The 21,506-nt window shown below is 38.6% G+C and overlaps 1 protein-coding gene and 1 long non-coding RNA gene across 4 annotated transcripts in view; one reads left to right on the top strand and one right to left on the bottom strand.

The window, feature by feature from the left end:
- The window catches only part of ADAM17 (ADAM metallopeptidase domain 17), a 53,248-nt gene that overhangs the window by 25,725 nt on the left and 6,017 nt on the right, over positions 1 to 21,506 (bottom strand). Inside the window, exons 2-7 of one of the 3 annotated variants that reach the window (XM_003984509.5) lie at positions 16,955 to 17,087; positions 10,378 to 10,508; positions 9,482 to 9,570; positions 4,635 to 4,803; positions 3,032 to 3,165; positions 18 to 107 (exon numbers count right to left, since the gene is read on the bottom strand). In XM_003984509.5, coding sequence (XP_003984558.1) covers positions 18 to 107; positions 3,032 to 3,165; positions 4,635 to 4,803; positions 9,482 to 9,570; positions 10,378 to 10,508; positions 16,955 to 17,087 — 746 coding nt within the window. Of the gene's footprint in view, positions 1 to 17; positions 108 to 3,031; positions 3,186 to 4,634; positions 4,804 to 9,481; positions 9,571 to 10,377; positions 10,509 to 16,954; positions 17,088 to 21,506 lie in introns of those variants that run through there. The other 2 variants (XM_045054988.1, XM_045054989.1) reach the window with 2 other exon arrangements.
- LOC123384632 lies at positions 6,672 to 10,575 on the top strand. The gene is made up of 2 exons (XR_006596020.1): positions 6,672 to 6,784; positions 10,305 to 10,575. It is a non-coding gene; the product is annotated as an uncharacterized LOC123384632 (long non-coding RNA).

Raw genomic sequence — 21,506 nt, 5'->3', positions numbered from 1 at the left:
CATCTGTTGGTAAGTACCTGCTCGATCTGTATTCCGTAACCTTTAAAACCCGCGTTGTCCCATGAAGTGTTCCGATAGATGTCATCAACTCTGTCAATAAGCTCTATCTGTGTTTATAAAAGAAAGACATGCATATGTTTACTACGCTTTGCAATGTAATATAAATTTTGTTGGGATTACAAATGCCAGTTTAGAGAAAATGTCACTGTAGAAGTTTCCACCAATTATAAAACAAGCATTAAGATGTTATTCTTGGGGGGTGTGGGTGGCACAGTCAGTTGAGTGTCCAACTCTTGATTTGGGCTCAGGTCATGATCTCACAGTTCACAAGTTTAAGCCCCGTGTCGGACTCTACACTGACACTGTGTAGTCTGCTGAGGACTCTCTCTCTCTTTCTCTCTCTCTCTGTCCCTCTCGCGCTCGTGTGTGACCTCTCTCCCTCTCAAGAATAAACTTAGGAAAAAAAAAAAAAGAAGTTATTCTTCATCACTGACAACACTAACAATGATTCCTAGCCACAAACATACTGTTACCAGAACCAAGAAGTGGTACAGTTAGGGGTGTCTGGGTGGCTCAGTCCCTTCAGCAGCCGACTTTGGCTCAGGTCATGATCTTGCGACCATGAGTTTGAATCACACAGATTGTGTTTCTGTCTCTCTCTGCCCCTCCCCTGCTCATGCTCTGTCTCTTTCAAAAATAAATTTAAAAAAACATTAAAAAAAAAAAGAAATGGTACAGTTAATCTCAAATTTTAGGTTATCAATTGCATATGGAACCAAAATATCAAGTAACAGACTTTTTTTAAAAACTGCCATTCCATTCAACCGTAATACTGAAAGTTCAAAGTCAATCAACGTACCTAAAATATTCCCTTCTAAGAAGTAGTCTCTTCACTCTAGTTTTTAGCAAGAACCTCAAATGTCTTTCTCGGAAAGGAGGAACCCAAATAGCCAAGTTATGGAAAGAGCCCAAATGTTCATCAACTGACAAACAGATAAAGAATATATGATATATGTATGTATGTGTATGTGTGTGTGTGTGTGTATATATATATATATATACACACACACACACCTCATATATACATATAATGGAATATTACTTGATCAAAAAGAATGAAATCTTATCATTTGCAACATAAGTCAGAGAAAGATTAATATATGATTTCACTCGTGGATTTTAAGACACAAAACAGATGAACATAGGGGAAGGGAAGGAAAAATAAGATAAAAACAGGGAGGCAAACCATAAGAGATTCTGAAATATAGAAAACAAACTGGGGGTTGCTGAAGGCGTGTTGTTGGGTTGGGGGATGGGCTAGATGGGTGATGGACATTAAGGAGGGCAACTTGCTGGGATGAGCACTGGGTGTTGTATGTAAGTGATGAATCACTGAATTCTACTCCTGAAACCAATACTACACTGTATATTAACTTGGATTTAAATAAAATTTAAAATTTCAAAAAGAAAGAAAGAAAGAAAAAAAGGAAGGAAGAAAAAGGAGGGGAGGGGAGGGGAGGGGAGGGGAGGGGAGGGGAGGGGAGGGGAGGGGAGGGGAGGGGAGGGGAGGGGAGGGGAGGGAAGGGAAGGGAAGGGAAGGGAAAAGAAAAGAAAAGAAAAGAAAAGAAAAGAAAAGAAAAGAAAAGAAAAGAAAAGAAAAGAGGTGAGGACCAGGGACAGATACTGCTCAATCTATCCCTGACCCTCCCTGGGCAAACCAGCACCAAGGACCAGGTAAAGAGATGGACAGAGGAGTGAGGCTCCACGTTCCTCCTTTCTTCTGTTCTCTGCTTTGGGAAGGGAGGCAAACAAAGAATACTGGGGGAGGAGGGTCAAGGATGATTCAAACTACGTAAGAACAAAATGCTCATTACCCATCTTTTCTTCAAGGAGACTATCCTAGTGTTCAAAAACTGGCCAGATGAGGTTTGTTCCAGTAACTGTGAAGCACATTACAGATCTAAGAAACTGTTCTTTGCTTATAGTAAGTGTAAAACTAAAAAATACAATTTCTAAGACTAGACCTCTCATTATAGTCACATTGTGGTATAACGAACAAAAAAAGGAAATTAAGATCTTTTAATACAAAACCCGTATTGAGAAAGGAGCTTTTTCAAGAAAGAATCTCTTAATTCGGAACAAGAATTACAGTGACTTCACACACTACTCCTACTACCCTCATAATAAATTCTTTCACTTGACATTGGAAGGGAAGGGAAGGGAAAGAAGGGTGAGGGAGGGTACAAATGAAACACAGAGAACGGAACAAGCAAGGCAATGAGAAAGGCAATGAGAAAGGCCTAGGCTCTTGGATCATGAATAGCTGTATTCTCTTTTATTCCCTCAACAACAACATTTTGTCAGTGCCCAGTTATCATGACGAATGAGATCATATCAACAAAAAATGTCAATGAAATAGGATTCCCTTGGCTTTTCAAATTATAACAGTAAAGGCTTAAAAACCCATGTCAGTACTTCTGTAATCTTTCCTTTGAATCTTTACAGTTATGACCCTGTAAATCCCATCTATTCCACGTATTTATATTCCAACAATTAGCTATTTTATACAACATAAAACAAGCAGACCATCTGTGCTGAAATAAACACAGAGGCGAAGAACACACAGAGGTTCATACAAATACTTTTTTTTCCACTCTGGAGCATACATCCATACATGAGTCACCAACAGGATCACGGCCATTATAGCAGTGATATTTTCAGAAAGTTCACTTGAACAGAAGGGAAGCCTATGTTATGAACTCTTCCTAAACCTAATTAATATGCATAAAAATTCTCATGTGCAGAAAATAGTTCAAAGGTAAAATGGGGTTTCAAATATTTGAAACTAGAATCTTTACAGAGTAATGTTAAGAACTTCAGAGAGCTCCCAAATATTTTAGGAAATGACAGGGCCTCTGAAACAAGTCTTGTTTCATCACATTTCACATCACAGCAGTCTTCTCTTGAATGGAATTCGCCTACCTAACTGGATCTTTGTGTCCAGTGACCTGATCCAGTATCAGATACTCACCAAGTAATTTGTAGTTGTGCTCTCTTCCCCTCTGCCCATGTATTTGTAAAAGCGATGATCTGCTACCACCAACAATTTACACGTGTTCTTCATGGGATTAGGGTCAGCTCTTCTCTTCACCCGATGAACAAGCTCTAATATGAATTTGTATGCACTATTAAATCAAAATTCATCAAAACAAGGAGTTTTTTTATAGTAACGCTTTAAATCTAGCATGCTTTTGAAACAAACATTATTTGTGCTTAGTATCTTTAAAGATATTTTAAACAAAAAAACAATTTGGAGGAAGACAGAAAAATGAAAAGTCATATAAGGTTTTAAAATCGTAGAATTCAGGGACGCCTGGGTGGCTCAGTTGGTTGGTTAACTGCCGACTTCAGCTCAGGTCATGATCTCATGGTCTGTGAGTTCGAGCCCCGCATCGGGCTCTGTACTGACAGCTCGGAACCTGGAGCCTGCTTCATATCTGTGTCTCCCCACCCCCGCTCTGTGCTCCTCCCCTGCTCATGCATGAGTGTGCACGTGCACGCTCCCTCTCTATCAAAAATAAACATTAAAAAAAATTTTTTTTTAACGTGGAATTCAAAACCAAGGAAAGTGCCTCCTTAATTTCTAAAATGAGGATACTTTAAAAGTACTTCAAGTAAAATAAGCAACTAATTTACTTCTGGGCTACGAAACTGTCATTTTCTTCTAGAAGTCTACAAATTAACCAAAGTAATAATAAAACTATAAAGATAATCAGACATTAAAAACATTTATGGTAATAGATCATTTTCCTTATCAAATACAAAATTGAGAATTTATGTATTTATATACTAAAATGTTAGTAATAAATTTTCTAAGTTTTCAAAAAATGAGGACAGTAGAGTATTTCTCCAAGATGGTTTTGTTTTAAAATGACTCTGAAGTGATCTGTCCCAAGGCTGATAGCCTTCTTTCTGAAAAGTACAGACCTCTCTTGGTACCAACTAATTTCTTATAAACTTATCTCAAGATTGTTCTCAATGGTACTATTTTCTCATTTTTAAATTCTCCAAATAAAAAAACTTTCCTTCCTCACCACACCCACTTAAACATTATATGTGATCAATCCTTCTTTAATATTTACAAAAAAAAAAATCCCCTCAGATTATTCAATTTCCCTTTTCTGCAGTCTTTTTCCAATCTTTATTGTTCCATTATTTTCTAGTGTTTTCAATTCTTACATTATAGGCAAAAGAATTAAATTTCTGAGTAGAACTCTATTTTCAAGTCAAATACTATAATAACTTGATAATATTTTCCCCCCAATTAATAATCACCCCTACTGAAGACAGACATCATGCTTGCTTCTCATTTGAAAAACTATCTGTTGGGGCGCCTGGGTGGCGCAGTCGGTTGAGCGTCCAACTTCAGCCAGGTCAGGATCTCGCACTCCATGAGTTCAAGCCCCGCGTCAGGCTCTGGGCTGATGGCTCGGAGCCTGGAGCCTGTTTCCGATTCTGTGTCTCCCTCTCTCTCTGCCCCTCCCCCGTTCATGCTCTGTCTCTCTCTGTCCCAAAAAAAAAAATAAATAAATAAACGTTGAAAAAAAAAAGAAAAACTATTTGTTAAGTCTTACCGTCAGGTGGCTCTCTGTCTACTAGCCCTTTTGGAAGCAACTCTTCATTATCCGCCTTTATATAACCACACACTTTTGGAGACTGCAGACGTGAAATATTCTTGATATCTTCAGATTTATAAACTAACATTCTTTTGTCTGTAGTATCATTAATTAGTCTCCAAAGTGGCTAAAATAGAAAACATAAATTGAGATGCAAAATATAAGAATTCCTCACCACTAAATTCTTAACAACATTCTTTGTTTCTAGATGACGTTCATTTCCAGGTTAAGTAAACCGATTAGTCATTTTATCAAAAATAAATCACCTCAATTTTTCTCAGAGTTTCTCTGCTGGTAAATAAATACATGGATTATTCACTCTTTGATTTTATGTATATATGAAAAAAGCATTATTTTGTACAAGTTATGAAACCTTTTAGAAGCTCCAGAAGAGAAAACACATAACCTTTTCCAATCATTCAAAACCATTTGTGTAGCGCCTGCTGCATACCAACCCTACTCTGGGTGACGGACGGCCTCTAGCAAGGAGGGAGACTGACTATGGTATTCTATTCCAGCTTCCTTGGTATCTTTGTGCCATGAAGGTTTTGCCCACAGAAGGCAAGACTGAAAACTCACAGCAATGTTACCTAAAACCTATTATCGCTTTCAAAAGAAAGCAGTTTCTAAAAAATCTTCACTTCTCCTATCACAAGGTCACAGTAAATCAGAGCTAACATACTTGAAAAGTTACCCAAGGCAAGAACAAAGTTCCTGTACGGATGCTGGTCTCATCAAAACTAGGCAGCTTGTGAGGAAAAGTACCAAAACGATATTTTATATACACACGTGCACACGTACACACATTTATATAATACACATAACTTACGGAAATGAAAATCTACACCACAAGGACATGACTTCACATCCACTAGGATAGCTGGAATCAAAGACAGGTAATAACAAGTACTGGTGAGGACGTGGAGAAGTCAGAAGCCTCACGTACTATGGAATGTAAAATGGTAGAATGTGAAGTGCAGCCACTAGGGAAGACAGCTCAGCAGTTCCTCAAAAGGTTAAAAATAGAGATACCATCTGACCCAGAAATTCCACTCCCACTACAAACCCAAGAGAAAATATATACTCACACAAAAACTTTTGTTCACAAATGTCCACGACAGCATTATTCACAACAGCCAAACAAGTGAAAACAACCCAAATGCCCAACTGATGAATGAATAAGCACAATGTGACACATCCATGAAATATACTATTATTTGGCAATAAGAAGAAATGAAGTACTGACACGAACCACAACATGGGTGAACCCTGAAAACATTCTAAGCGAGAGGTGCCTGGGTGGCTCAGTGAATTAAGTGTCTGACTTCGGCTCCAGCCATCATCTCACAGTTCGTGGTTCAAGCCCGCATGGGGCTCTGTGCTGACAGTGCGGACCCTGCTTGGGACTGACTGACTCTCTCTCTCTCTGTCCCTCCCCCAACTCGTGCTCTCTCAAATAAATTTTTAAAAAATAAAAAAAATTAAAAAAAAAATAAAAAACATCCCAAGTGAAAAAAGCCAAACACAACAGACCACATATTGTGATTCCATTTACATGAATGACCAAGCAAATCTACAGAAATCGTGGATTAGTGTTTCCTAGGTCTAGGGAAGTTGGGGGCAAAGGGTGGCGGGCTGCTAAAGAGTACAGTGTTTCTTCCGGGGATGATGAAAATGTTCTAAAATCGTTGGGTGGTGATGACTGCATAGCTCTAGGATACACTAAAAGCCAACGAAGTACACACTTTAAATGTGTGAACTGTACAGAATGTGAATTTTATCTCAATAAAGCTGTTAAATATAGTTGACTCTAGAACAATGAGGGGTTAGGAGTGCTGATGCCCCCATGCAGTTGAAAATCCACCACACGTACCTTTTGATGCCCCCAAAACAAATACTAACAGCCTACTCTTGACCAGAAGCCTTACCAACAGCATAAACAGCTGATTCACATATGTTGTACATTACATGTATTGTATACTATATTCTTACAATACCTAACTTTCCCTTAATTCTTTCATTTCCAGGCCACATGGTTCATCTGTGTTTTCAAACTACTGCAAATCTCCAAACAATTTTCTAATATATTTATTGAAGAAGACCTGCATGTAAGTGGACTTGCGCAGTTGAAATCCATGTTGTTCAACAGTCAAGTGTGTGTGTGTGTGTGTGTGTGTGTGTGTGTGTGTGTGTGTGTGTCTTCTTTCATAATCCATGTATGGAGTAGATTTACGAAACAAGACAATGGGGCTCCTGGGTGGCTCAGTCGGTTGAGTGTCTGACTTGATCAGCTCAGGTCATGATCCCAGGGTTGCAGAATCAAGCCCCATGTCAGGCTCCTCGCTGAGCTCTCTCTCTCTCTCCCTCTGCCCCTCTCCCCTGCTCACGCTCCCTCTCTCTAAAATAAAATTTAAAAAAAAAGAAAGAGATGGTGAACCACAGGGCTAGCAGAAACCTCAAGAAGTTACCTAACCAACTCCTTGGTTGTAGGGACCGTCATTTGGCCTACAAACAGGAAAAGAGACAAATGTTTTCTTCTGGATCAAACATCTCTAAATTCATATTAAGAGTTTCCTAATACAGCCAGTCTAACACAGAAAAAGATAGCAGGCTTTGCAATCAGAGATATCTGGGTTCAGACCTCAACTGTACCCCTACTATGTGCCTTCGAAAAGTAACTTATCTGAACATAATTTTTTTCATGATGTAAGTACTGATACATCTATCTTAAAGATAACATAATGAATCTAGTTATATATTAAGATTTCAAGACAAAGGCACTTACTATTACTACTAATAGAAGCAAATCCTATTATCACCATTATCAACAAGTGGCCAGAAAAAGTCAACTGATGAACAACTAATTAAGAGGCAAGAACCTTAACTGATCCTAAATTGTGAGGGGGAAGATCTATGGAGGAGATTTTGAGGATGACTAGAGATCTGGACTATGTGTTGTTAGATAATGCTACAGAATTATTTTCATTTTCTCAGGTGTGTTTATTGTGGCTATGTAGAAGAGTACGTTTAATGTTAGGAGACGTACACTGAAGCATTTAGGGGTAAAGTGTCATGATGTCTGAAACTTATTTTCCCTTTGAGGGGAAAAAAAAGAACAATAAAGCACACGTGGTAGTATGCCATCAGTTAATGAAAGGTCACAGGGTATCTATAAAGTCCTTTTGTAAATCTGAACGTTTTCAAAGCAGAAAGGGGGGAGGAAAAACATCATTTTTTTTTTTTAAGTTTATTATATAGAGAGAAACAGAGAGAGTGTGTGTGCACGAAAAGGTGCACGTGCAAGTTGCAGAGGGACAGAAAGAGAGGTGGAGAGAGAGAATCCCAAGCAGGCTCTGCACTGCCAGAACAGAGCCCGATGCGGATCTCAAGAGCCATGACATCACAACCTGAGCCAAAACCAAGAGTCAGATGATTAACCAACTAAGCCATCCAGGTGCTCCAAAACAATCATCTTATGATTAAAGTTTAACCTAGGCTTATTCACATAAGCCTTATTTATAGCAAGCTTTGGTGATAAAATTAGTGATGGCTTAAAATGTTTAATAGTGATGTGTTAAAAATAAGATATATACATTTTCCTGTTTACTCTTATGTCTAAGATTTTAATACAATAATTTTTATATCAAGGTAACTGCAGATAAGAATTATGCAATAAAGAACATAAAAATCAGGGGCGACTGAGTGGCTTAGTCAGTTAAGCATCTGACTTGATTTTGGCTCAGGTCATGATCTGGTGGTTCAGGAGTTCAAGCTCTGCACTGGGCTCTGTACTGACAGTGCAGAGCCTGTTTGGGATTCTCTCCCTGCCACCCCATTCGTGCTTTCTCTCTCTCTCTCTCTCTCTCTCTCTCAAAATAAATTTTTTATTTTATTTATTTACAGAGAGAGAGAGCACGCATGAGAGGGGGAAGGGCAGAGAGTGAGGGAGAGAGAGAGTTCCAAGCAGGCTCCGATGTGAGGCTAGATCCCGTGACCATGACATCATGACCTGAGCAGAAATCAAGAGTGGGATTGCTTAGCCAACTGGGCCACCCCAGGCACTCCTAAATAAACTTAAAAAATAAGTAAAAGGGGGCACCTGAGTGGCTCAGTTGGTTAGATATCCAACTTTGGCTCAGGTCATGATTTCACGGTTCATGAGTGCAAGCCCCACATCGGGCTCTTTGCTGTCAGCACACAGCCCATTTCAGATCCCTTATCCTCCTCTCTCTCTTTCTCTCTCTCTCTCTCTCTCTCTCTGCCCCTTCCCCATGTGCACGTGCACCCATGCTCTCTCTCAAAAATAAACATTAAAAAAAGTTAAACTTAAAAAAAGGAAATACAGGGTGCATCTTATGACAGCCTCTCAGACATGTAAAATATTACCTTTTTTACTATAAAAAATCATAATCATTTACTTCACTGGTAAAAACTTTAAATACAAGGGGAAAAGTAAGCATAATTAAAGACCTTTGTCTTTTTTTTTTTTTTTTAAAGTTTATTACTTTATTTTGAGAGGGAGAGAGCATGAACACAAGCACGGGAGGGGCAGAGAGAGAGAGAGAGAGAGAGAGAGAGAGAGAGAGAGAGAGAATGAATGAATCCCAAGCAGGTTCTGCACTGTCAGCACAGAGCCCAAGGCAGGGCTCAAATTCACGAACTATGAGGTGATAACCCGAGCTGAAATCAAGAGACACTTAGACCGAGCCACCCAGGTGCCCCAAAGACCTTTGCCTTCTTAAAACAAATGAGAAACAGCTTTTTATAACAGCTCCCCTCCAAAAAAAATTCACATGTAGATTTACCTCTATATTATATTCTGCCCCATCTGTGTTGATTCTTACTGTAATATCATCATCTCCTATGTGGGCTAGAACTCTAGAGTCAGGCTCACCTTAAAAGAAAAAAACATTCCATCATTAAGAAATACTTATATCAAAAACTAAACTATGCACCAGTGTCAATACAAATCAACCAAGCCCTTCATCAGAGTGGAATCTGCCTAGGGACTGTAGAAATCTACACCAAAGAAACACAGGCCCCAGCGAGCAGCAAGGTATTCACACTCCTAAAGAGTAGCCTCAACTCATTTAAAACCTCCTTCCCTCAATCCTCCTATGAGAATTATCTAGAGTGTGTTACAGACAAAACAAAAAACAAAGGTGTAGATGCTCTTCTGGAATAACTTTACCTACTTTTGGTTAAGAAAGAACTAAGATGAGGCAAAAAGCACGATCTGGATTATACAGGGCTTGAACTGCACTATTTGCAGATTTTAATGCCATTTCTTTTTACTGCAAAGGAAGTCTCAGAAGTAAACCACAATTGCTTGTTTGATGTAGGTCTTAAAAAAGTACTTAACAGGATCGTAAAGCCAATTATTTTATCTTTTAGCTTCCCTGTTTGAAATCTCATAAGGGAAGCCTACAATCCTTTCCTAGAGTCAGGAGGAGGTTAGATTCTTATCACTTGAGAGGAAATTCATTTTAATCATTTAAACAGACCGTATACGTGCTGGATAATACCCATTTATTCCTGTCTGAATGCTCCCGCTTTCAAACTTATATACCTCAAATAAAACAAAGAATGGCACTTCTTTGACATCCCCTCTTCCCCCCACCAAAAAAGAACAGGCAATCAAGCGAGATCCAGACACCCGACACCCAGGACACAAGGGCAAACAAGCAAGCTCCGTACTAACCGACCACGTGTCCAGTAAAGAAGTCCTGCCACTTGACGGCATACTCGCTTTCGTCTTTACCATCTACCACCACGACTTTGAAATTCTGGGAAAAGCGTTCAGTACTTGACGTCAGGTATAATTTAAAATGCCTAAGGAAAGATTGCGTCCATATTTTACTCAAAGCACATTAAAGTTTTGCACAGAATTTTACTCCGAGAACATGAAATTGAAGTTTCTTTAAAAAGCTGACAAGAGAGTTGACATTAATAAACGACTATGCAAGTTACAACTACTATTTTACTAGGTACTTAGTGTTATATCCCCGATAAAGACGAACAGACCAATTTCTTTAACTGTAAGAATTTGGCAAACAGGGGGCACCTGGGTGGCTCAGTCGGTTAAGCATCCGACTTCGGCTCAGGTCACAAACCCATGGTTTGTGGGTTCAAGCCCCGTGTCAGGCTCTGTGCTAACAACTCAGAGCCTGGAGCCTGCTTTGGATTCTGTGTCTCCCTCTCTCTCTGCCCCTCCTCTGCTCGCCCTCTGTCTGTCTGTCTGTCTCTCTCTCTCTCTCTAAAAAAATAAAAGCATTAAAAAAAAAAAGAATTTGGCCAAGAAAAAAAAAAAAAAACCAGAATTGCGGGGGAAAAAGGATTTGAAGAATTTATGCATTCATCTTTTCTGCAGACTGTGAAGAGTAAGGAAACACATGGAGCACCTGGGTGGCTCAGTCGGTTAAGTGTCCAACTTCAGCTCAGGTCACGATCACATGGCTCATGGGTCCCAGCCCCATGTCGGGCTCTGTGCTGGCAGCTCAGAGCCTGGAGCCTGCTTCGGATTCTGTCTCTCTCTCCCTGCCCCTCCCCTGTTTGTGCTCTGTCTCTCAACAATAGATAAACACTAAAAACATTTTTTTAATAAGGAAACCCACATCTAGACAATTTAAGTTAAAATCCTGCTTGTCTGAAATATTTATCAGAGACTGATATTACTAGCCACCACTTACTGAATACCTGCTTAGCACTACACGCTTTCTTTACGCTTAACACAGTAAAAAGTGAGGGTTGGAGGCTCATCAACATACTCAAGGTTACACAGCTAGTAAATGATGAAACTGGAAACTGAACTTGGTTTATTTCAAAAGCCCATGCCATCCTGCCTCTAGCAATCAAGCTGGTCTTACTGCTGTGCAAAATTAATAAATGCTACTTTCTATATTTAAAAGCACTCAAGCTTTTTTTTTCTCCTTCTAAAGAGAACCTATCTTGAAAAAAATTAATCCACAATTACTATCAGGAAAATAAATACAAGGTATCCAACACAAACATTAAAATACATACACCAGTTCTTTAGTTGGCTTAATATTCTTTTGTTTTCTACCAGTTTCAGTCCTGACATAAAATCTGGGTGTGGTGAGCAAGAATTTTTCAATTATTCTTTACCCTCTCAGTGTGCCCACGAACACCGAAGATAAAGATGTGATTCATCTCAACCACAGGAACAAATTTTGTCAGGTGTGGGGTTAAAACCATGAAATGTTAATTCCCTGTGGGTATGCGTAAGTCTGAACTGCCAAAAAGAAGCTAGACTGGGACTGTCTCCATGGTAACATATCTTTTTAACTTTTTGTGCATAACAAAGTAGTTTTAGTTTGCTTGTGGTTTTTTTAATGGCCAGAGGGAGAGACAATAGGACATTATTTCAGAAACCCTTGAAACATTTGCTCCTGTTATCCTAAAACATATCTTCCCACACACTCACAGCTACGAACTTTTCCCCGTCAGTTATGCCGAGGACTCTGAAAGGAAAAGCATCCTATTGTAAATGACTTATTTCTTTTTTTCTTTTTCTTTTTTTTTTTTAATTTTTTTTCCAACTTTTTTTTTTTATTTATTTTTGGGACAGAGAGAGACAGAGCATGAACGGGGGAGGGGCAGAGAGAGAGGGAGACACAGAATCGGAAACAGGCTCCAGGCTCTGAGCCATCAGCCCAGAGCCCGACGCGGGGCTCGAACTCCCGGACGGCGAGATCGTGACCTGGCTGAAGTCGGACGCTTAACCGACTGTGCCACCCAGGCGCCCCTGTAAATGACTTATTTCGTTTCAGAGTCCTCTGGCGGTCTCAATATTACTTTTATTGAATGTTCTTTCCAGAAAAATCACTGGACTCCCACTCTTTGTTTTCGACATTAAAAATCTGCTCTTCTGTAAAGACAAGGCCCAAGAAATGGTACCACTGTTTTCTGACATTCCAATCTTCACCTCTAAGCTATAAAAACCTCCGACAGGATAGGTCAGTCGGAATTTAGATTTTGCTTTGTCCTCCCAAAATTATGTGAAATCACGTACTTAGAGACTTCCTTCAGCAGTTTTGTTTCTCTCAGTTTTAAGGATTTACAGTAACTACAAACTAGTGTCAATCCACCTGAATTAATGGGGGCGCCTGGGTGGCTCAGTCGGTTGAGCATGAGACTTCAGCTCAGGTCATGATCTCGCAGTTCGTGGGTTCAAGCCCCATGTCAGGCTCTGTGCTGACGGCTCAGAGCCTGGAGCCTACTTCAGATTCTGTGTCTCCCTCTCCCTCTACTCCTCCCCAGCTCATGCTCTGTCTCTGTCTCTCAAAAATGAATAAACATTAAAAATTTTTTTTAATCCACCTGAATAGTATTTTCCTATCCTTTTCTGTATAGATAATACAATGACTAATTAAATCTGTCACCACACAGTTACAAATTTGTTTTCTTTTGATAAGAACTTCTTCTAAGACCCACTCTCTTAGCAACTTTCATATATACAATATTAATTATAGTCACCATGCTGTGCCTTACATCCCCATGACTTATTTATTTTATAACTGGAAGTTTGCACCTTGTAACTATTTTCAATGGTCCATTCAGCTGGATATGGAAGTTCCAATGTCACTTCCATTTCTTTATCAGTTCTAGCCCCCTTCAAGTAACTCGAGATATTTCACTCTTAAGAGGAACAAGGGGTGCCTGGGTGGCTCAGTCGGTTAAGCATCTGACTTCGGCTCAGGTCATGATCTCACTGCTTGTGGGTTTGAGCCCCATGTCTGGCTCTGTGCGGACAACTTGGAGCCTGGAGCCTGCTTCAGATTCTGTGTCTCCCTCTCTTTCTCTCTCAAATATAAAATAAAGAACATAAAACAAAAAATTAAAAAAAAAAAAGAGGAACAAATACCTAAATCTTTTTAAGGGTAACATTATCAAAAAGTATTAAAACAGGCACGCCTGGGTGACTCAGTCAGTTAAGCTTCCAACTTTGCCTCAAGTCATGATCTCACGGCTCGTGAGTTCAAGCCCCACATCAGGCTCTGTGCTGACAGCTCAGAGCCTGGGACCTGCTTCAGGTGTCTCCCTCTCTCTCTGCTCTCCCCTGCTCTCACCCTGTCTGTCTCTCTGTCTCTCTCTCTCTCTCTCTCTCTCTCTCTCTCTCTCTCTCTCAATCAATCAGTCAATCAATAAATAAATAAATAAACATTTTAAAAAAAGTATTAAAATAGTATTTTTAACTTTTTCATTACTTTAGAATAATAGTATTTTTTGATTTATGAAACAGAGGAAATGTAACTTCTAGGCATATTTCAAACAGTTTTTCTTCATAAAATTACTTTTTAAATCCTCTTACAATTTCTCAGTGCTTCCATGCTTTTCAACTGCTAATAGTCACACACACATTTAATTTTATGATCATGGTTTAAATTACTCTGCCTTTTACTACTATCCAGAAAATCTAATCATTTACCATCACCATCAAGTAATGAGTGACTTCATATTGGTAAGTTCAGCTGTATATAAACAGATCATTTCAAATACCCTAATTTTTTTTCTTTTAACAACAGAGTGTAACAGAAAGAAGGGGTGTGGGCTTTGGAGTCTGACAAACCTAGTTTAGTTAAATCCTGTCTCCACCACTTGCTTCATGCTTGATCTTGGCCTTAACCTCTGAACCTCTGAACCTTCATCTACAAATGAAAATAATACCACCTACTAACTGAATGGTTTCCAGGGTAAAATGAAATCAACTATTTTAATGTAACTGGTCCAAAGTTATCGTTCATTGTTAGATACATTTCCACTTAAACATCTGAGATGGAAACTGTAAAATAAATTACAAATTTCTCTGCTGCCTTACACAGAGATGATAATAGGTAGATATTGTTGAACATTTTCTTTTTTTTTCAACGTTTATTTATTTTTGGGACAGAGAGAGACAGAGCATGAACGGGGGAGGGGCAGAGAGAGAGGGAGACACAGAATCGGAAACAGGCTCCAGGCTCTGAGCCATCAGCCCAGAGCCCGACGCGGGGCTCGAACTCACGGACCGCGAGATCGTGACCTGGCTGAAGTCGGACGCTTAACCGACTGCGCCACCCAGGCGCCCCTGTTGAACATTTTCTTAATGAATCAATGGCATCTATGAAGCAGGAAAGAATATGGAAGGCTACGGGAGTATTTTCCTCCACAGAAAAGTTTCTATGAGGTACCTCAAACCTAACTTAAAAAAAAAAAAAGCACACACACAAACAAAAAACCTTAGAAAGCTAAATTTTGAGTTCTTATTTTGCAGTTTTTCCCTTTGCTCCTGCTTATCTCTCACTACTATATCCACTCCTTCACCAAAATCTCCATCAGCACAGCAGAAATAACACAGGCTTATCATCAAATCCTTTATCTTCTACTACTGGCTGAATGACCTTGGGCAAGTTACCCAACCTCTCTGAGTCTCATTTTTTTTTTTTTTCCAGAGATTACAAAAATTCCTTTGTGGAGTACGGTAAGAATTAGAGATAATAGACGCAAAGGGCCTACCGAAGTGAATGACACAAAATAAGCAACTGATAAACTATAATTATCACCACTCTGCTCAAATTTGCTACAAGTCTGGAAGCCTATCACCAATATTGCAATATTTTGACATGAACTCTTAAGAGAAAGAAATTATTCAAAAAAAATCTAAGGATGATGGCAGTAACTAGGAAAAACAAAATGACATTGTAAAATATATTTGCATGAAATATCAGTTACACATATGATAAATGATAAATATGCTAAGCATGACTCTGATTCAGTAACCAAAAGAATCCAACAGAAAAATGGTAAAAGGATATGAAAAGGTAGACACAAACAAATGACTTAGACGTGAAAAGATGATCAATTTCACAAAAAATGACCATCAAAACAACTATGAAATACCATCCTCTTTCACAGGGACAAAAAGTAAAGGCTGATAAAACCTTACTGGAAATGGGTAAACTCATATACTGCTGCTAGAAGAATAAACTGGGCTGGGAAGAAATATGGTAATATCAGTAAACAGTTATAGTATATATTTCCTTGACCCATTCTCCTTTCAGGAATGTATCCCATAAAAATACCTAGACAAGGTATTTTCACGAAGGTATTTATTACAACATTATTTGCTATAGGAAAAAAAAAATCACTTTGGTTAGACATATCTATCTGTAGGTTACTAGCCAATAAACAGTTACAATTCTATGCAACAGGAATATTATGCTGTTGTTAAAAATGATACATTTATCTATATCACCTACATGTATACAGATCTGTATGCAAAAAATATGCCTTAAAAGCTTTTAGAGGTTTATACAGGAAACCTCTCTGGATCTGGAAGTTTGATTGAGGAGGAAGTGAAAACTTCTTATACCCTCCATAGTTGGCTTTTTAAACCAAATATATGTATTATTTTGCTTTTTAAAAATATTTGTTGGGGGGGGGGGGTTGAGCATCCAACTTCAGCTCATGTCATTATCTCACAGTTTGTAAGTTCGAGCCCCACGTCAGGCTCCGTGCTGACAGCTGAGAGTCCGGAGCCTGCTTCAGATTCTGTGTCTCCCTCTCTCTCTCTGCCCCTCCCCCACTCGTGCTCTGTCTCTCAAAATTAATAAAAACATTTAAAAAATTTTTTTAAATATTTGATAGGGAAGACCTAACCTATGAATATAGAATGATTCAGTCCATTTATATTCTCTCAGTGTTTGTTTTGATATTAGTAAAGCTCCCTAAAAAGATTTTGGAAAAAGGCCTGCAATTATCTATCACTTACATCCACAAAACATAAGAGAAAGTAAAATTACTGCCCAAATAGATCACATCTATCAATTTATGCTACAACTTAACGGGAATTCAATATATGCACAGCACTGAATTCTACATCCAGCTTACCACCAGGCTGTGGGGTCCTGAACAAATCCTTTACCTCTAAACTTTAGCATCTTCATATATAAAATAAAAATATTTTACATAGCTGATGGTTCTAAAGTAGCACAAAAAATTTAAGGTATTATAAATCATTCAATCAATCAAAATCCTTTGTTAGAACCCACCCCATAAACATTATTACCATCATTAATACCCATTTGCTTGTTTTTAAGAACCATCACTATGAATTTTAGAATAAGCAGTATTAAGAATCATGACCAACTGTAATTATATCAATTACAAATTTTTAAAATGTAACTTCCTAAGACCTCAGTAAACACCTTATTTTTCTCCTTTTGCCAAACTAAGTCCCTCATTGCCCCCAATATTTTTCTATAAATAGTTCGAATTACCTTTTCAAGGCTGAAAAAGTTAGTAGTGTTTCTAAATGTGTTGAGGCTTGTAGATCCCGTTTTCTTACTGAGTGCTGCTGGATATTGGATAAAGAGAGGATATCGTAGTCTGAGAGTAAAGAATCAAGCTTTTCTGAAATAAAGGTAAAAAGGTTATTAACACCTAAACTTACTAATCAATTGTAATATCACTAAAATGACAAGTTCTGACAACAAACTCTTCCTGACGCATTTTGAAGTGCTAAGCATAACCTATGAAGCATTCTTGCCCCCCCAAATTAATTAATTAAAAGGCAAAAAACACAAATCGAACCTGAATTTAATCAAAACCTAACTTCCACTTTTTAAGACATAAAGGGATTAGACTGCCAAATTAACTAACAACCTTAGGAAGCAATCAGCCACACCCAGAATGTTAGAATTCCTACAGAACAAATGACCCAATTTCTTCAGGAAATAAATGGCATGGGAAAGAAGGGTGGGGCAGAGACAAAACACAGCAGTCCTCCCTTATCTGAGGCTTCCAGTTCAGAGCTTTCAGTTACCCAAGGCCAGCTGTGGTCTGGAAGCAGATGATCCTCCTGATCTACCGTCAGAAGGTCAATACACAGTAGCCTGACACTAGGTCAAAATGCCTACATCATTCACCTTACTTCATCTTAACGTGTATGCAGTTTAGTTTAACAGCTCACACTGTCACAAGGGTAAGTTCAGCAAAATAAGACTTTAGGAGGGGTGCCTGACTGGCTCAGTTGGTAGATCATGCGACTCGAGCTTGCAGTTGTGAGTTAAAGCACCATGCTGAGCATAAAGCTTACTTAAAAAAAAAAAAAAAAAAAAAAAAAAGATTTTGGGAGAGACCACATTCGTATAAACTTTTATTACGGTATATTGTTATAATTGTTCGATTTTGTTATTACTGTTGTTTAATTCTTACTCTAATTTATAAATGAAACTTTACGATAGGTAAGCACCTACAGGAAAAAACACAATATATCACAGGGCTTGGATAGTACTATCCATGGTTTCAGGAATCTACAGGGTGGAGGGAGGGGTGTCTTGGAATGTATCCCCCACAGATAAAGGGAACTACTATAGACAAGAATATGGCAAGCAAGCCAATGTGTGAACCTTTTTTTTTTCCTAAAAGATTTTATTTTTAAGTAATCTCTCCACCCAATATGGTGCTCAAACTCACAACCCCAAGGTCAAGAATCACATGCTCTACCAACTGAGCCAGCCAGGCACCTCGACCTTTTTGGATCCTAGGTCAAACAAACCAATGTGAAAAGATACTTGTGACAATTAGGGAAATCTGAACATGAGTTCACATTCATACTAGTACTAATAATTTTGATATCTCAAAGAGTATCATGTTACGAATGAGCTAATTTCTAAATTAAAGGCATTTCTGGCCTGTCAGCTTAGAATTGCTAAGATGAAGGTGACCAACTCAAACTGACCACTGCTAACCAGGGCTATATCAATTCCTTAACAATTCATGTGTAGTACGAAAGGGCAACAAATGTATTAATGGCCTGAACAAACCGAAAGTAAATCTTTTACAGAAAAATTACATATTCCAAATTAAAGAGCAAAAAACAGGTAATATCCCCATCACTGCTGTCCTCAACAGACACAGCAGAATGATCAATCCACTGGACATGAGGAAGTAGAAGTGACATGACCAAACTAATCCCTGAAAAAAAAAAACAACCAACATTAATTATTTTACTAGACTGACTTGGAACCCAAGAAAAGCAAAGATGCACTACCCCAAAAACAAAACATGCACAAAAACATTTTTATTTGGTATAGAGCAAGAGTAAACACTATAAAATATATGATACCCATGTAAGTCACTTTTCATCATCAGCTCTGCTGCCTCTTCCAAAATCAGGAGGATTTTTGGAAGACTATTTTGGTGACTGAAGTCTGTAGAAATTGTCTAAAAATATTGGAGCTGATGTTTTCCTTTTCTGTCAACAAATACCACTACAGAAGCAATGGTGTTCAAAATCATTCCACTGGACTTAGAATGTCCTTAAAATATAACACAGGGAGCTTAAAATACAAGTATATTGTTACTGAGGTTAAATATGCCCAAAAAACCACTTTGAAAAGAATTGATCCAAAACTCGTCCCTCTTCCCCTAAATATCCTCAGTTGGTTGAGTCACCAATTCATTAATTCCCTCTTATGTGCCAGGCACTAGTCTAAGTACTGATATCGCATTAAATAAAGCAAAGTCCTTGTCTACTGAAGTACTCATTTTAGTGTGGGAGAGACAGACAATGCACAAAAATGTCAGTACTGTGGACGTTAAAGCAGGATAGCAAAGACAGGCAGTAGGCAGGACCAGTTTAAGAAGAGGGGTCAAAGAAGGAAAGATGCTTCACTGTTGCATAATATTTAGGCAAACCTGAAGAAAACAAGAGGTAAGCATGCTGTTATATGATGAAAGTAAAAATTTTTTTTTAAGTGGTGCCATGCCCAACATGGAGCTCAAACTCACAACCCTGACATCAAGAGTCACAAGCTCTAACGTCTGAACCAGCCAGAGGCCCCGAAAGTAAATTTCATCAAAATCCATTCAAGGCTCTAACTCAAGATAAGATTAAATAAAGTGGCAGCAAAGTTCACATTTTTGGGTACCATTGATTTTCCATCAATAAAATTTCCTTTAAAATTTAATCAACAGAAAAGCTGTTTCAAAAGGCATCACTTTTATGCCAATGGATGGTTGTTGATTTGGCATTATTAATTATAACACTTAGCAGTACCAATGAAAACCTTCAAGAAGCTAACCATTTATTCAAAAACTTTTTTTACTTTTTTTTTTTTTAAGTAGGCTCCACACCCAACGTGGGGCTCAAACTCATGACCCTAAGAATCACATGCTCTACCGACTGAACCAGCCAAGTGTCCCTATTCAACAATTTTTGAGTGTGTACTTCCTACAAGACACTTTGCTGGATGTTTTATTACATTATCTACACAACATACCCAGCGTAGTATCCCCATTTGCAGATGAAGAAACAGACTCAAGGAGAATAATATCACAAGACTAATGCAGCACAGAACCAAGATTTGAACTTGGGCTTGTCTGGCTGAAAACCCCACGCTTCACTGATGTCATATTTGTAAAACTCCTTAAAAATATCCTAGCTCTTCTTGGACCTTCTACTTCTTGACCTCCTACTTTCTGATGTGTCAACCAAACATGACCTTGCCTCTCTCTGAATTCTGTAGCCCTTTGTTTACAACTCTTTTTTCCAGTACTTCTGTGTTATATTTGTCTTATCTCACGGATTGTAAAACAGCCGAAAGGGAGCTGGGTTTTATTACTCACAGTATCCTTACTTCACAACACCCAGCATAGAACCTTGCAAAAAACAGCATTGCTGTGTGCACCAATTGCACAAATCCTCAATGCCAAGATGCTGATACAATCCTTTATAGCTCTTCAACTTCCTTGGTACAGGTTGGTACATGAACTCAGTTTCATTCAAGATCATAATCACTCCTACTGGCTGCAAACCTTAACCTCAATACTATAGTGTCATTGTCAATAAGATAGGCCAGTTGTTCTCAAAGCGTGGTCCCTACACCGGCAGCGCCACCTAGGAACTTGTTAGAAAGGCCAGTTTTCAGGCCTCTTCTCAGTCCTACTCAGTCAGAAATCCTGGGGTCGAGGCCCAGCAATCTGTGTTTAACATGCCTTCCAGGTGATGCTGATGCACTCAGGTCTGAGAACCCCTGAACTAGGCTCAAGGAAGTAGCTCAAAGTGAAGACAAAGCTTTAGGCACAAAGACGGTCCTTGTTCAGCCTTCCATTATTTTTAAGAACAAAAATCAGAAACAAGGTACATTAATAAACTGAGAAAAAGATACATTATAGCACTTCAAAATGACAAAAAAATCTACAATCATTAAAAACGCTGGGAACAATAGGTTTCTAAGAACACGGGAAAATACACTATAAGTAAACAAGATTAAGACAACAAGGATAAATAATCAAGAGTAGATTTAAAAAAACTATTCATATTTCATGATCTTAACTATGTATAAAAATAGGCCTAGAAAAAAGAAAGAACGCGATAGTAACATCACTGGTTATCTTTAGGTATATTTTCCATAACAAGCACCTTTAAAATGTAGCTTGCTAAAGTACTTTGAAATACCTAAGTAATGTGTTTCGACTGCAATGTGCCATATTATAATTACTAGATATCTCCCACTGGATGCCCTGGCACCACTCCCCTCGTCCAACAGAGATCCTGCTCTCAGTACCGCCTGCACCAGCAAGGAGTCTCTCAGATACTTGGCATTCCACCGTACCTCACCTCCGAAATTCCAACCACACTGGTCATCTCAACTTTCAATTGCTTTTTCAACAGAATTTGAAATAATTCCCAAGAGTTTATCTTTTATCCATATCCAAATCTCGGAATAAACTTAAACAGAATCCATTTAATTATCTTTCTTAGCACTCCACCAAGGCTGCCCAGCACTCTCTACAATGAGGACATCTTCCTTGCTTTCTAAGTCC

This window comes from Felis catus, chromosome A3, assembly GCF_018350175.1.
Source record: "Felis catus isolate Fca126 chromosome A3, F.catus_Fca126_mat1.0, whole genome shotgun sequence".
Classification (NCBI taxonomy): Eukaryota; Metazoa; Chordata; class Mammalia; order Carnivora; family Felidae; genus Felis; species Felis catus.
Note: the sequence above shows the minus strand (reverse complement) of the source record. Positions and strands in the feature narration are given on the sequence as shown.